Source organism: Pteropus medius, unplaced genomic scaffold (assembly GCF_902729225.1).
Source record: "Pteropus medius unplaced genomic scaffold, Ma_sr-lr_union100, whole genome shotgun sequence".
NCBI lineage: Eukaryota > Metazoa > Chordata > Mammalia > Chiroptera > Pteropodidae > Pteropus > Pteropus medius.
In genome coordinates, this window is record NW_024344378.1 from 23,377,056 (window position 1) to 23,389,134 (window position 12,079).

The 12,079-nt window shown below is 33.1% G+C and overlaps 1 protein-coding gene across 1 annotated transcript in view; it reads left to right on the forward strand.

The window, feature by feature from the left end:
- The window catches only part of TM9SF3 (transmembrane 9 superfamily member 3), a 57,440-nt gene that overhangs the window by 38,715 nt on the left and 6,646 nt on the right, over positions 1 to 12,079 (forward strand). The window contains exons 10-11 of the mRNA XM_039871644.1: positions 6,734 to 6,873; positions 9,564 to 9,632. Coding sequence (XP_039727578.1) covers positions 6,734 to 6,873; positions 9,564 to 9,632 — 209 coding nt within the window. The remainder of the gene's footprint in view (positions 1 to 6,733; positions 6,874 to 9,563; positions 9,633 to 12,079) is intronic.

Here is a 12,079-nt window from a genome sequence, read left to right on the forward strand (position 1 = left end):
TTTATGAAATCAGATTTTTTTTTAAGGAAATGGTCTCTCATGACCGAGTTTTGGGCCATAACTAAGAAAATGGCTTGAGAATTGGAGGGCCTCAAAAATGAAATTCATGATATGTAATCAGAAATTACCACAGTGAGGAAAAAATGGAGACCAAGATTAGTGGATACATACTATTTTGTGATCTTTTAGGAGTGGTGGGAACAGTATGCTATATCTATGTGTAAAAGAATAATGAAGATCTATAAAAATAGTGTTAGAAAAATTCCATTACCTAACCTGAAATGTTAACAAATGCTAAGGGAAACAAAAGTATTTTGTAAAGATACTTTTATAGCCAGACCAAAGGCTCATTACATCAACGATATAACAGAATAAAAGAAGAATGGCTCTATCGCATTCTTCCTCCTTTTATTTTTCATCAAATAAAATAACCTTCAAACAAGAAGAGATAAGAGAAAATAATCCCCGATAAGAGGGAAGTGAAGTCCAAGGCAGTTAAGGGAATAGAGTATACAGGAATAACCCACCCACCTAAGCTGAAAGTTTTGTTGCTCATATAAATGATCTTTTAGAAATACTGAGAGATCATGCTGATAAGTAGTGTTTAAACAACTGTGTGAGAGAGCAGAAGTGTTGTGAAACTGGACATAGGCAAATTTTCTTTTCCAGAAGAAAAGGAAAAAAGTAGATTCTGCCTTACAAAATGTAAACTGGATGTTGATGAGATGTAAGATTTTAGATTGAATTTTTAAATTTTACTTTTTAAGTCACAGAAATTAATAAATGGGACATTTTGGATTCATTAAAGCAAAAATGCTAGAATAACTTAATTTCCCTTTTTTGGTAGGGTTTAGTAGGCTGGAAGAACAAAACAGTGTAGATAAAGTATTATATATTGTTGGAGCAGATGGAGAAATGTAGGTGGAGTAGTACAGTCAGGTAGACATGTAACTAAATAATTATAGAATTAAAGTATTGGGATGACATTACCCATAATATGTTACATATTATCTTTTAGTAGAATGGGACAGATATTCTTGACTTTGACCTGTTTAAATAATTGTTAATGACTTTGTATAAAGGCACAGTGATCTGATGATTAAATTGAAAAAGGATTGAGACCAGGGAGGAAACAAGTAATATGAAATGATGAAGACAGCATCTAAAACAATCTCAGATGACTGAAATGATGTGCCAAATCTAACAAGATGAATTTTAGTAAGGGCAGATACATTTGCATAGCACTTTATAGTTTACAAAGCACTTTCCTCTGGAAATCCTTATGTGGTTTTCAGAACCCAAAGAGATAGAGCTAGTGGTATGCGTCATCTCTGTTTTACAGAGCAAAAAACCAGGACTCTTAAGTAGTAACTGACTCAGAATCACATTTTCTTTGTTGTACTGGTGGTGGTGGTGATGGGTTTTTGTCTTTTTTTCTTTCCTTCAGTTAAAAGGGATTCTAGCTTTATTCTGAGGGTGTCGGATAGCTCTGAAGAAACGTTTTATGCCTTTTTTTGGTACGTTTTGTCCGTATATATTGAGGCATAATTAACATGTAAATTATAAATATTTAAATTGTACGGTTTGATGAGTTTTGATATATGTATATATTTGGGAAATCATCACCACAATCGAAGGTATTTATCAAGTCTAGAAGTTTTGTCCTGTACTTTTACAATGAATTCATGCCTTCTCTCTTCCTTTCTTTCCTCCTTCATTCTCATAACTACCAATCTGCTCTGTCATCATAGATTAGTTTGCATTACCTAGAATTTCATATAAGTAGAATCATACACAGTATATTCTTTCTTTCACTCAGAAAATTATTTTAAGATTTATTGCTGTTGCATATATTAATAGTTCGTTCTTTTGTATCACTCAGTAGTGTTCTATTGCATGGATATACCACAATTTGTTTATCCATTTACCCAGTAATGCACATATGGGTTGTTTCTAGTTTTTGGCTCTTATAAATCAACCTGCTATGACTATTCATGTACAGGTCTTTGTGTGGACATGTTTCATTTCTCTAAAGTGGATTTGCCATTTTACATTCCTGCTAGCACTTTCTAAGAGTTCCAGTTACTCCACATCATCTCTAGCACTTGCTAATAGTCAGTCTTTTTAATTTTAGCCATTCTAGTGGATATGTAGTGGTATCTCATTGTGAGTTTAATTTGCTTTTCCTTAATGACTAATCCCATTGATAATTTTTTTTTGTATGCTTATTTACCATCCATATATATTCTTTAATGAATGTTCAGATCTTTTGCCAATATTTTAATAGGTTGTCATGTTGAGTGGTAAGAGTTTTCATATACTGTAGATGCAGGTTCTTTGTCATGTACATATTTTTCAAGTATATTCTCCCATTTTGTGTTCTTGGCTTTTCATTCTCTTAAGACCGTCTTTTGAAGAACAAGTTTTTAATTTTGAGGTCTGATTTATCGATTTTTTTTTATAGTTTGTACTTTTCTCTCTTATTTAAGAAATCTTTTGCCAAACCAAAAATGAGTAAGCTTTCCTTGTATGTTTTCTTCTAGAAATTTTATAGTTTTAGCTGTTAAATATAGGTCCGTGGTCCATTTTCGGTTAATTTTGTATATTGTATGAGTTAAGGGTCAGGGGGTTTTGTTTTGTTTTGCTTGTCGCTATTGTTACACACCATTTGTTACGTATACCATTTATTGAAAAGATTATCTTTTCCCTACTGAAATACTTTTGCATTTTTGTTGATCATTGACCACATATGTGTGAATCTGTTTCTGCATTTTCTGTTCTGTTTGTTTTGTCTTGTTTTTATGCCAATACCACACTGTTTTGATTACTGTAGCTTTATGATTGTAAGTCTTGGAAACAATTAATCAGCTTGTCAGTTTCTACAAAAAGCCTGCTGGGATTTTGATCAGGATTTCATTAGATCTATAAATCACTTTGGGAAGAATTGACATTTTAATAATATCGAGGTTTTTGATTAATGAACACAACTTCTCTGTAGTGTTTTATAGTTTTTACTGCTTAGTTTTTATACTTCTTTTGTTGACTTCTAAGTATTTCATATTTTTATGCTTTTCACAAGTGGTATTTTTTAAATTTCAAGTTTTGATTGTTGCTAGTGTACAGAAAAACAATAGATTTTTGTATATTGGTTTTTCATCCTGCACCTTTGCTAAACTCACTTATTCTAATTTCTTTTTTGTATTTTCCTAAAAACCTTTTTTACGTAAATTATCACGTCATCTGACTTAAAAACACTTTTACTTCTGCCTTTCTAATCTGTATGCCTTTTATTTTTTCTGCCTTACTGCACTGACTGGAACCTCCATACAGTGCTGAGTAGAATCGATGAGAGCATACATCCTTGACTTATTCCCAGTCTTGGGGGAAAGCATTCAGCCTTGTGTCCTTAAGTAAAATGTTAGCTGTAGTGTTTTCATGTATGCCCTTCATCAAATTGATGAAGTTTCTTTCTAATTATAGTTTGCTGAGAGTTTTTTTTTATTATTATTATTGTGAATCAAGGTTAGATCTTGCAAGGGATTGTTCTGCATCATTTGAGATGATCTATTATTTTAGTCTGATAATGTGGTGAATTGCATTGATCGATTTTTGAATCTTAACCTAATTCCTTTGATAAACGTCAGTTTGTTATGATATATTAGCCATTTTATGTATTGCTGGATTTCATCTACTTAAATTCGTTGTTGTTTTTGCACCTATATTTATGAGAGACAGTGGTCTATAGTTTTTTTATAATATCTTTTTTTCCTGTTTTTGGGATCAGGATAAAGCTAGCTTCAGTCACTATGGAAAACAGTGTTGAGGTTTCTCAAGAAATTAAAAATAGAAGTACCATATGATCCAGCAATTCTACTTCTGGGTAGTTATCCAAAGAAATAAAAACATAGAATAAATTTTAACTTCAAATCCAGTGTTTCTTTTATTATAGTAATGAAGTGGCCCAAGAAACAGAATGAGAGTTATTTATTATTCATATTGAAAATATCTGACAAAGTAGATAGGCTTCTTACACGTATTTATGTTTGAGTTGGCAATGCTGTGGTTATTATGTGCTGTTGTCAAAATGCTTAAATAGAAGCTAAATCATTTTTATATAGATAATAAAGTCATATAATCTATGAGCTAGAAAAGAATAATAAAATTGTCTACGATGAGCAGGTGTCAAAGAAATGTGTAAGCATAATGGCTGACAAGACGATATATTTCCTGAGAATCACCTTACCTATAAGCAATTACTGTCTATCGCCCTAAATAAAATTTATATCCTTCAGCATTCTAAAATAGCTCATTTAGGTTGTATTCCACCTTCCCACCTTATTCACACTACAGATTTCCCAAAAAGCCAGTCAGGAAGCAAAGATCGAATAAGTAAATAGCCACATTCTTGGTTTGTAACTGAAATTAAGAAGAGTTAACCAGTTGGTACCTCTGTTGGGTGTTAAGTATTGATAGGCTGTACTTGTTTCTAATTGGTTCTTACTATAGATATAGGAGGCCCTCACCTGGAGTAAGTCTTTCTTCTTCCCACTGCCTCTTTTCACTCTCCATTGGTCCAGAGCAGTGACTAGGAGGATAGGGGAGGGCCCTGTTTTGGTTTGAGTTCCAGGATTTTCACCAGTGTTTTAGACTTACAGTTTTTTAATTCTCAGCTGCTAAATTTAATTTTAAAATGAAACCTTAATGTGGAAGCAGAATATAGAGAACAAGTATAAGCATGATTCTATTAGTATAAATTTTGCAAGTTCAATATTTTAATATTCTAAATTTATGAGAGCAATAAAATGCTGTGAATATAGCTATAATACAAAGGGTGTGAGTAACATTTCAATACTATCTTCTTCAGTAACCAATTTATTTGGTTGAATATCAGTATTAAGAAAATTCCTGACTTCACAGATGATTTAGTTCCATGTGACCTTTTTATTTAAAACAGCTTGCCATGCAGTCTCAGAGTATTCTTCAAGTAAACTCATCCAGAACTTGAACATAAAGGAGTATGAAATTGGTTTCACATTTTAATCACTAACAGTTTCTAACAAACTGCTCACATTTTTTATCATGTATAAAAAAGTCAGACAAGAAAAGAGGAAAAAAATAAATGCTAAACAGTTGATAATGGCTTGATGAACTGTTTATAGGTTCCTTTATTGACTGTTCTTATGCTTTGAATGAGCTCATAAAACAAGATATGCCCTCATTTCACCTACCATTTAATTGCTGTGACACACTTGTGCTGTAGTGCGTTTGCTTGTACAGCTTTTAGTTAGCTAATATGTGTAGGCTTCAATTGGGTTGGGAAGAGGGGATGGAGAACAAAAGACCAGTGTAGCATTAGAAACCTTTCTAATCAATGACACATTTACAAGCAATCCAAATATATTCACAAAATAGCAGGAGAAACTTTATTCTGAGGTTTGCATGAAAATGAGTAACCTGGCTATGGTATCTCCATATTTTCAAAAAGAAACTATTTTCAAAAGGGTATTCAAATCAAATGCTTATGGAATTCCTGAAGGTCTTCAGCAGGGCCTGAGGGTTCTGGAGTACAGTTTGAAAGCCAGTCGACTAGACCATGTCATTCCACATATGAATGTTCCATTCAGCTTCTCTCCAGTTCTTCTTTATACCAATTTTATCTGAAAGGAAGATGATGATACCCCTTTGGCTTGTTTAAACACATGCAAACATGGATATAAAGAAGATGTAGAGTTTTCACTAATGTTGCTTCAAAATGAATTCTTTCATTCTCATGTAATTGTGGATTTCTACCAACACGTTTTCATTTCTCTCAGTTTCTTCACAATTTTCATTTAGCTTTTCTCTTACATTTACTTACTGTGTGTTAGAACCCCAAAATGTATAACTGAAAGAGATCTTAGAGATGGTTCAGTCCTACTTCATTTTATAGAAGTCAGAGGGAAGTGATCCTAACCAGATGCTGACTGGAAAAGAGCTTGAGTGTGTGTCCTTGTGTACTCAGATTTATGTAAAGAAAAATAGATAAATATTTTCCTAACCGACAACATTGATTCTAGAATCTTGACGTGGTCTTTCTATAACTTTAGACTTTGAATTAATTACTAATAGACAAAAATATTCATATTATTTTAGTAATGACATATATATAATAAATAGAGCTATGCTTCTATTGTTAGGATCTTAAGGCAGTGTGGAATAAAAATAAGCATGGTCTTTGAGACAGGCAGATCTGAATTGAAATTTTAGTTTGGCTACCTGCTTAGCTGTGTGATCATGGGAAATTACTTAGCCTCCATAAGTCTCATTTTCTTCATCTGTAAAATTGTGAAATAACATATGTAAAGCTCCTTGTGCATTTTAGGAACTCAATAAAGTATAGCCAAGTAAATAAGTTGGTTATAATGAGGAAATATAAAGGATATGTTAAAAGCATGGCAGCTGAAAGTGAAAGAAAAGAAAAAAGGACTGTAGCAAAGACAGTATGGAAGAATAGGAAAAATGAGGAATAAAGTAGATAGGAAACACTTCATCTTGTATTTAGTTCAATTCTAATATTGTAAAGCACATTCTTTTTCTATTTTCATTAGTGTATATCTTGCACACTTAATCCATATAGAACTTAAACATTTTCTTTTATGATCAAATTGTGTTTAAATTTTTAAATGTCTCTTTTATTTATTTTTATTAATGTTATTGTTCTGAGTAATCATATACATTTTAATTTAATTTGCAGGTGGCCGTTTGTTGCATCTGTTTTTTTGTTATTCTTCCTCTAAATCTTGTTGGTACAATACTTGGCCGAAATCTGTCAGGTCAACCCAACTTTCCTTGTCGTGTCAATGCTGTGCCTCGTCCCATACCGGAGAAAAAATGGTAAAGAGAATGCTAAATCTTATGTGATTGTTTTTCACAATATATAGTTCTTAAGGCTCTTTATTTATATTTAACTTTTAGAATTGGCATGTATTTATAAGAATGACTACCTTAAGTTTGAACTTAAGAATTTGTCCTTTTTCTTTCAACCTATATAGTTAGAAATAATAATAAATATATATCCTAATTTCACTTTCTGAGTATTGGTGTCACTGACAGATAAGTCGAATGCTTTGATAAGTATCCTAGTGTGTAGAGGTGGGTGAGAACTAGAGCAGCAACAGTTTTATAATGCAGCCTATAGGTCAGTTTCTGCTGTTGTTTTTGTAAAAATAAAGTTTTGTTAGAACATAGCTCTGCCTGTTTGTTTGCATATTGTCTATGACTCCTTTTACAATGCAGCATCAGAGTTGAGTAGTTATATCAGAGACTATATCACTCGTAAAACCTGAAATATTTACTATTGAACCTTTACAGAAAATATTTGCCAACCCTTCATTTATAATTTTATTTTTCTTTCCAGATATTTTATTCTAAACAACAGTGACACACATATATAGCCAAATATATCATACCAATTGAGAGATGAATTAGGATTGAGACCAGTTGTAATTTACTGATTTACATTATCTTCACTTCCGGCATAGTCTAGAACTCATAAATTTGTTCATATTTTATGCACAAGTGTGTTCTTGAGGACTTCCTATAATTCAAGATTAATCCTGACAAAGGATGACAAATATTTCTGTTTAACAGATGAAGAGATTCTTCTGTTGCAATATTGTAAACATAGTTTACAGTTTATTTGATCAGTCAGCTTTGAAATAATGATTCTTGATGGATTTTAAATTTGAGATGATTTTTATTTTTTTAAATTTTGGTTATAAAATGAGATGACGTTTATGTTTCTGATGTTTATGTTTCTGATTCTTGTAATTTAAATTTGAACAAAATGCAAACTCTATATATTTTGCCTTGTAAAATTAGTAAATTGAATATTTAATAATATATTTAATATTTATTAAATTGACTTATGCTATTCTGCATTCTTTGTTTTTCTAATTCTTACTAGCAGACAAAAATAAGTCTTACTGTACACTTACTACATATCATCATAAGAATAAGCTGTACAGTAGACTATGTATTCATAATAAGAGATGTATACTGAAAAGCCTGTTTGTAGATATTTTATCACGTTATAAATATAACTTATGTTCAGGTACTTAATGCAAACAGTCTTTTGTAGGCTTGGAGGTAGGTAGAAATTTATAGAAATGGAGGTTGAAAATAAAATAGCCTGTATATTTTAAAGAAGAGTGATTTGTTCTAGTCTGAGAGATTGTCCGTGTTTAGACTGGTCTAATAAGAAATTCCTAGTCTATTTTTTGAACTCAGTTATCTTTTTCAAATTTGATTGTTAAGGCCCATTGATATTCTGATGTTCACACATTGCTAGGGATGATAAGTTTAAAAGAAAAGCATATAGTCAGAAATTATAAAAGTTCCTCTACATGGCTAGGGCTAGAGAAGAAGAAGAAAGAACAACAGATGACCTTGCCAACCATGGGTTACAGTTAGGTGTAGGATAGCTTATGTGTATCTTCATTTTATTTATACAGTCACATGGGAACCAAAATCTGAATTTTAGATCTAGCTCTCACTGACTGTGTCATGTTGGACAGATCGTTTTTAACCTCTTTGGGTCTGAACTTCTGTAAAATGAGGAAAGAATGCTATTTAAGTCCCCCCCCCCCCCCCCCCCCCCCGATCTAAAATCTTGATTTTCTTTTTGGTTTTTTAGTTCATTCAAAAGAGATTGATTCAGTACCTTTTAGGTGCTAGGCACTGTGCTGGGCACTGGGAATACCTAGATGAATAGCTTCTGCCTTCCAGGGTTTATAATCCAGTGAAGTGTGATATGTATGTAATTAGACAGTTACAGAATAGTGTGGTGAGTGCTGTGGTTGAGTTAGGTTCAAAGGGCAGTGGAAAACTGGGTAGGATCCACCTCTTCTGAGAGACTTAACAGAAAAACTTTACCAGGAGAACACTTGAACTGATGCTTACAGGAGAAGTAAGAGACAAAAGAAGGTATTCCAGGTAGAGAATTACCAATTGCAAGTAGTAAATGTTTGTTGAGCGAATGAATGAAGTTTTAATTTTATTGTTTTTTAATTTTTTTGCTCCATTATAACTCAGAACTCATAATACCTTAATGTATAATTCATAAGAAAAGGAATTACTGAACTAATGAAAGATTGAGCAAAGAAATGGGAAGGCCATAGTTTGGGAAACATTATTTCCCTTAAGATAAGGGTCTTAAGATTTATTTTCTTTCCCTATGGCTTTCTGTATGTAAATGCCTGTTAAGTTCTTAGAAGTTATTAAGAGTTGTAGAAAGGAGGAAACACTTAAGAGTCTTCTTTGAGATTTGCCATTGACAAGAATTTGTGTTCCTTAAATTCTTATCTTGGCCTTTAATGCTAGAAAGAATTTTGACCATATTCTAGGACTAATTTTAAGTCCCACCTGTGTGTTGTGCTTCTTTGGATTTTAATTTTTCTTTTAACCGATTTGTTTCTATCCTTCAGATTGTTTTAAAGTGTCAAGCATCTGCTTTCTATTATCAAGATTTACATAATGTAACAAAATCATGCTAGAAGTTTACCGTTAATTTTAATATTTTTCAGGTTCATGGAGCCTGCAGTTATTGTTTGCTTGGGAGGAATTTTACCTTTTGGCTCAATCTTTATTGAAATGTAAGTTTTGGCAATACCTTTATGTGTTAAAGGATTTAATTGTACTTAGAGAATTTAGAATTTAGGATATGGTGGGAAAGTAACAGAATTAGTCTTAGTTTTATGGCTTTCAGAAAGGGATCTGTGTACCTATCTAATAGTAGTTTTTGCTCTGTTCTCAAATATTCAGGTGAAGTTTATGCTTTTTTGTATTATGTTCTAGACCTCTCTTACCTAACAGGAAATCTTAGAAATTAAAGCATGCATACTAGGCCAACCTTTGATCACGTGCATGATGTTAGGAATTACTGGTTTTTATTGTATTTTTAAAATATTTTTGAGGGTCCAAGGAACTAGGTAAACTGTTCTGGATGCATAGTCATTCCTAGTCTCCTAGGAAATGCTAGGAAATGTGCATGTGTTTAGGGATGGGAGATATGCCACCTTGTGCCCAATTACCATGCTTCATATCTGCATCCTTGGTTACCCCTGCAAAATGTAAGCCTTTCTTCTCTCAGCCTTTTTTCTAGTGTTCGTTGATGGGAATGCTCTGGCATTTTAGGCAAGGCAGTTCTTTGTGTGGGACTTTCTCAAGAACTGCAGTCATACCTCTGGCCCCGGCCCATAAAATGCCAGTCATTGTAACTGCTCAAAATTCTCTTACATATTTCCTTTTAGCTACCCTACTGCTGATTCTCTCCTGTGCAGTGGACACCTCCTTAACAGACATGATCGAACCTGATAATTGAGTTAATTGAAAAAGTTGCCTCATGTAAGGAAATTATAGAAAAAGAGAATACATAAATTTTATTTTAATTTATAACAACTAAATGTACATCCTTTATTGATTTTTTTTTTTTAAATATAAAGCCAAGGTCTTTGATTTGTATCCAGTTGATGTTTCTGCCATTTTTCCTTTGCCATTCGTAATACATCATCTGTGTTTTCCAGCCTTTTTAAAGTAGAAAAAGAACATAAAGACCTGCTGAAGCATTCTAAGTGCAGAATTCTAGATTTGTACATTTGTCCCCCAGTCTTTTATAGTCATCTCATCCACACCTAATATTATAATTTTTTAGCAACTCACCTTACCGAATTTTTCTAAAGAATTCAAAGTAAGTTTCAGAAATCACACCTCCTTTTTGCTTTTATGTTTATTGGTTTATGTGACATTTAATTAAATCGTCTTGCTACACTAATGAGTACAACTGCCATAGATTTGGGCCAACTCCTGGTGGTTACCCTACCAGTAATAAGCTATGTGCATTAGTCAGTACCTTGGAGAGGGATCGACTGTGTGTCACTCTAGCTCCTGGTTTAATAAAGCCAGTTCAGGAACTTCTTCTGTACTTCTAGTCTGATACTGCTTTGTGTCTTCACCCTGATTTGACTTCCAAGTATTTTTTCCCTTCTACTCCTATCTTGAGTATCTTCTAGGTCACATCTCTTTCTGCTTTCTCAAGTACTTTGTTCCATTAGATAGCTTTTCTGCTATATCTTTAACTTCTCCTGTTTTGACTTCCCTCATGCCTATTCTCCCTTTGGTAGCCACAGTGATCCATTTAAGGTATCAGTCTGAATATGTCACTTCTTTGCTAAAGACTTCTTGTTTTGAGGTAAGATCCAAACTCCATAACATGGCTATTAAGGGCCTTTGTAATATAGATTCTGGCCCTGTTCACTTCTTCAACCTCATCCCTTAGCTCTCACCCTTTCATTTGAAGTTCTAGACATACCGACCTTTGAGTTTTTCAAAATACAGTGAATTCCTTTATTATGAGCCTTGGCCTTTCCTATTTCTGTGCCTGGAACATTCTTCTAGTTTACCCCACCCCAGAGCCCACATATGCCTTATCTAATTCTTCTCAGTCACACCCCACCCCCCCACAGCCAAACCAGTAAGGTGCCTCTCAGGTGCATTGGTAGAGCACATGTCCCAGGGCATCATGATTGCCCGTTTACCAGTGTTCTCTGCTAAACAGTAATCTCCATGAGGGTAGAGTCTTTGTCATCTTCACAGGTCTATTCTTACTGCTTCCCCGATGTGTGTGGTAGGGGCCCTGTTAGTATCTTGAAAGAATGAATGACGAATAAGAGAACAGGAAGAGATCAGGAAAAAGAAAAAAGGTTAGAACACCCTTTCAAGTTGAATGAGGACCTCTATCAAAACTATTTTTTAATTTAATAGGATATTTTATAAACTGTAACATTGATGGAATAGTGTCGTATCTAGAAAAAAATGAAGGAATGAGGGAATTGACTTTTTTTTTACAAATATGAAGTTTTAACTATTTTCATTTGTTGTTTTCCATATTTTACTCCTTTAGCCTTCTAATTCATCAGGTTGCTTAGACATAAATGCCCTACTAAAGAGTCTGTTTTTGAAAGATTATCTAAGAAAATATTTTTTTGAGAGAATTTTAGAGAGTTTAATAGATGAAAAAAGGTAAGAGGAAGTTACTCAAAAG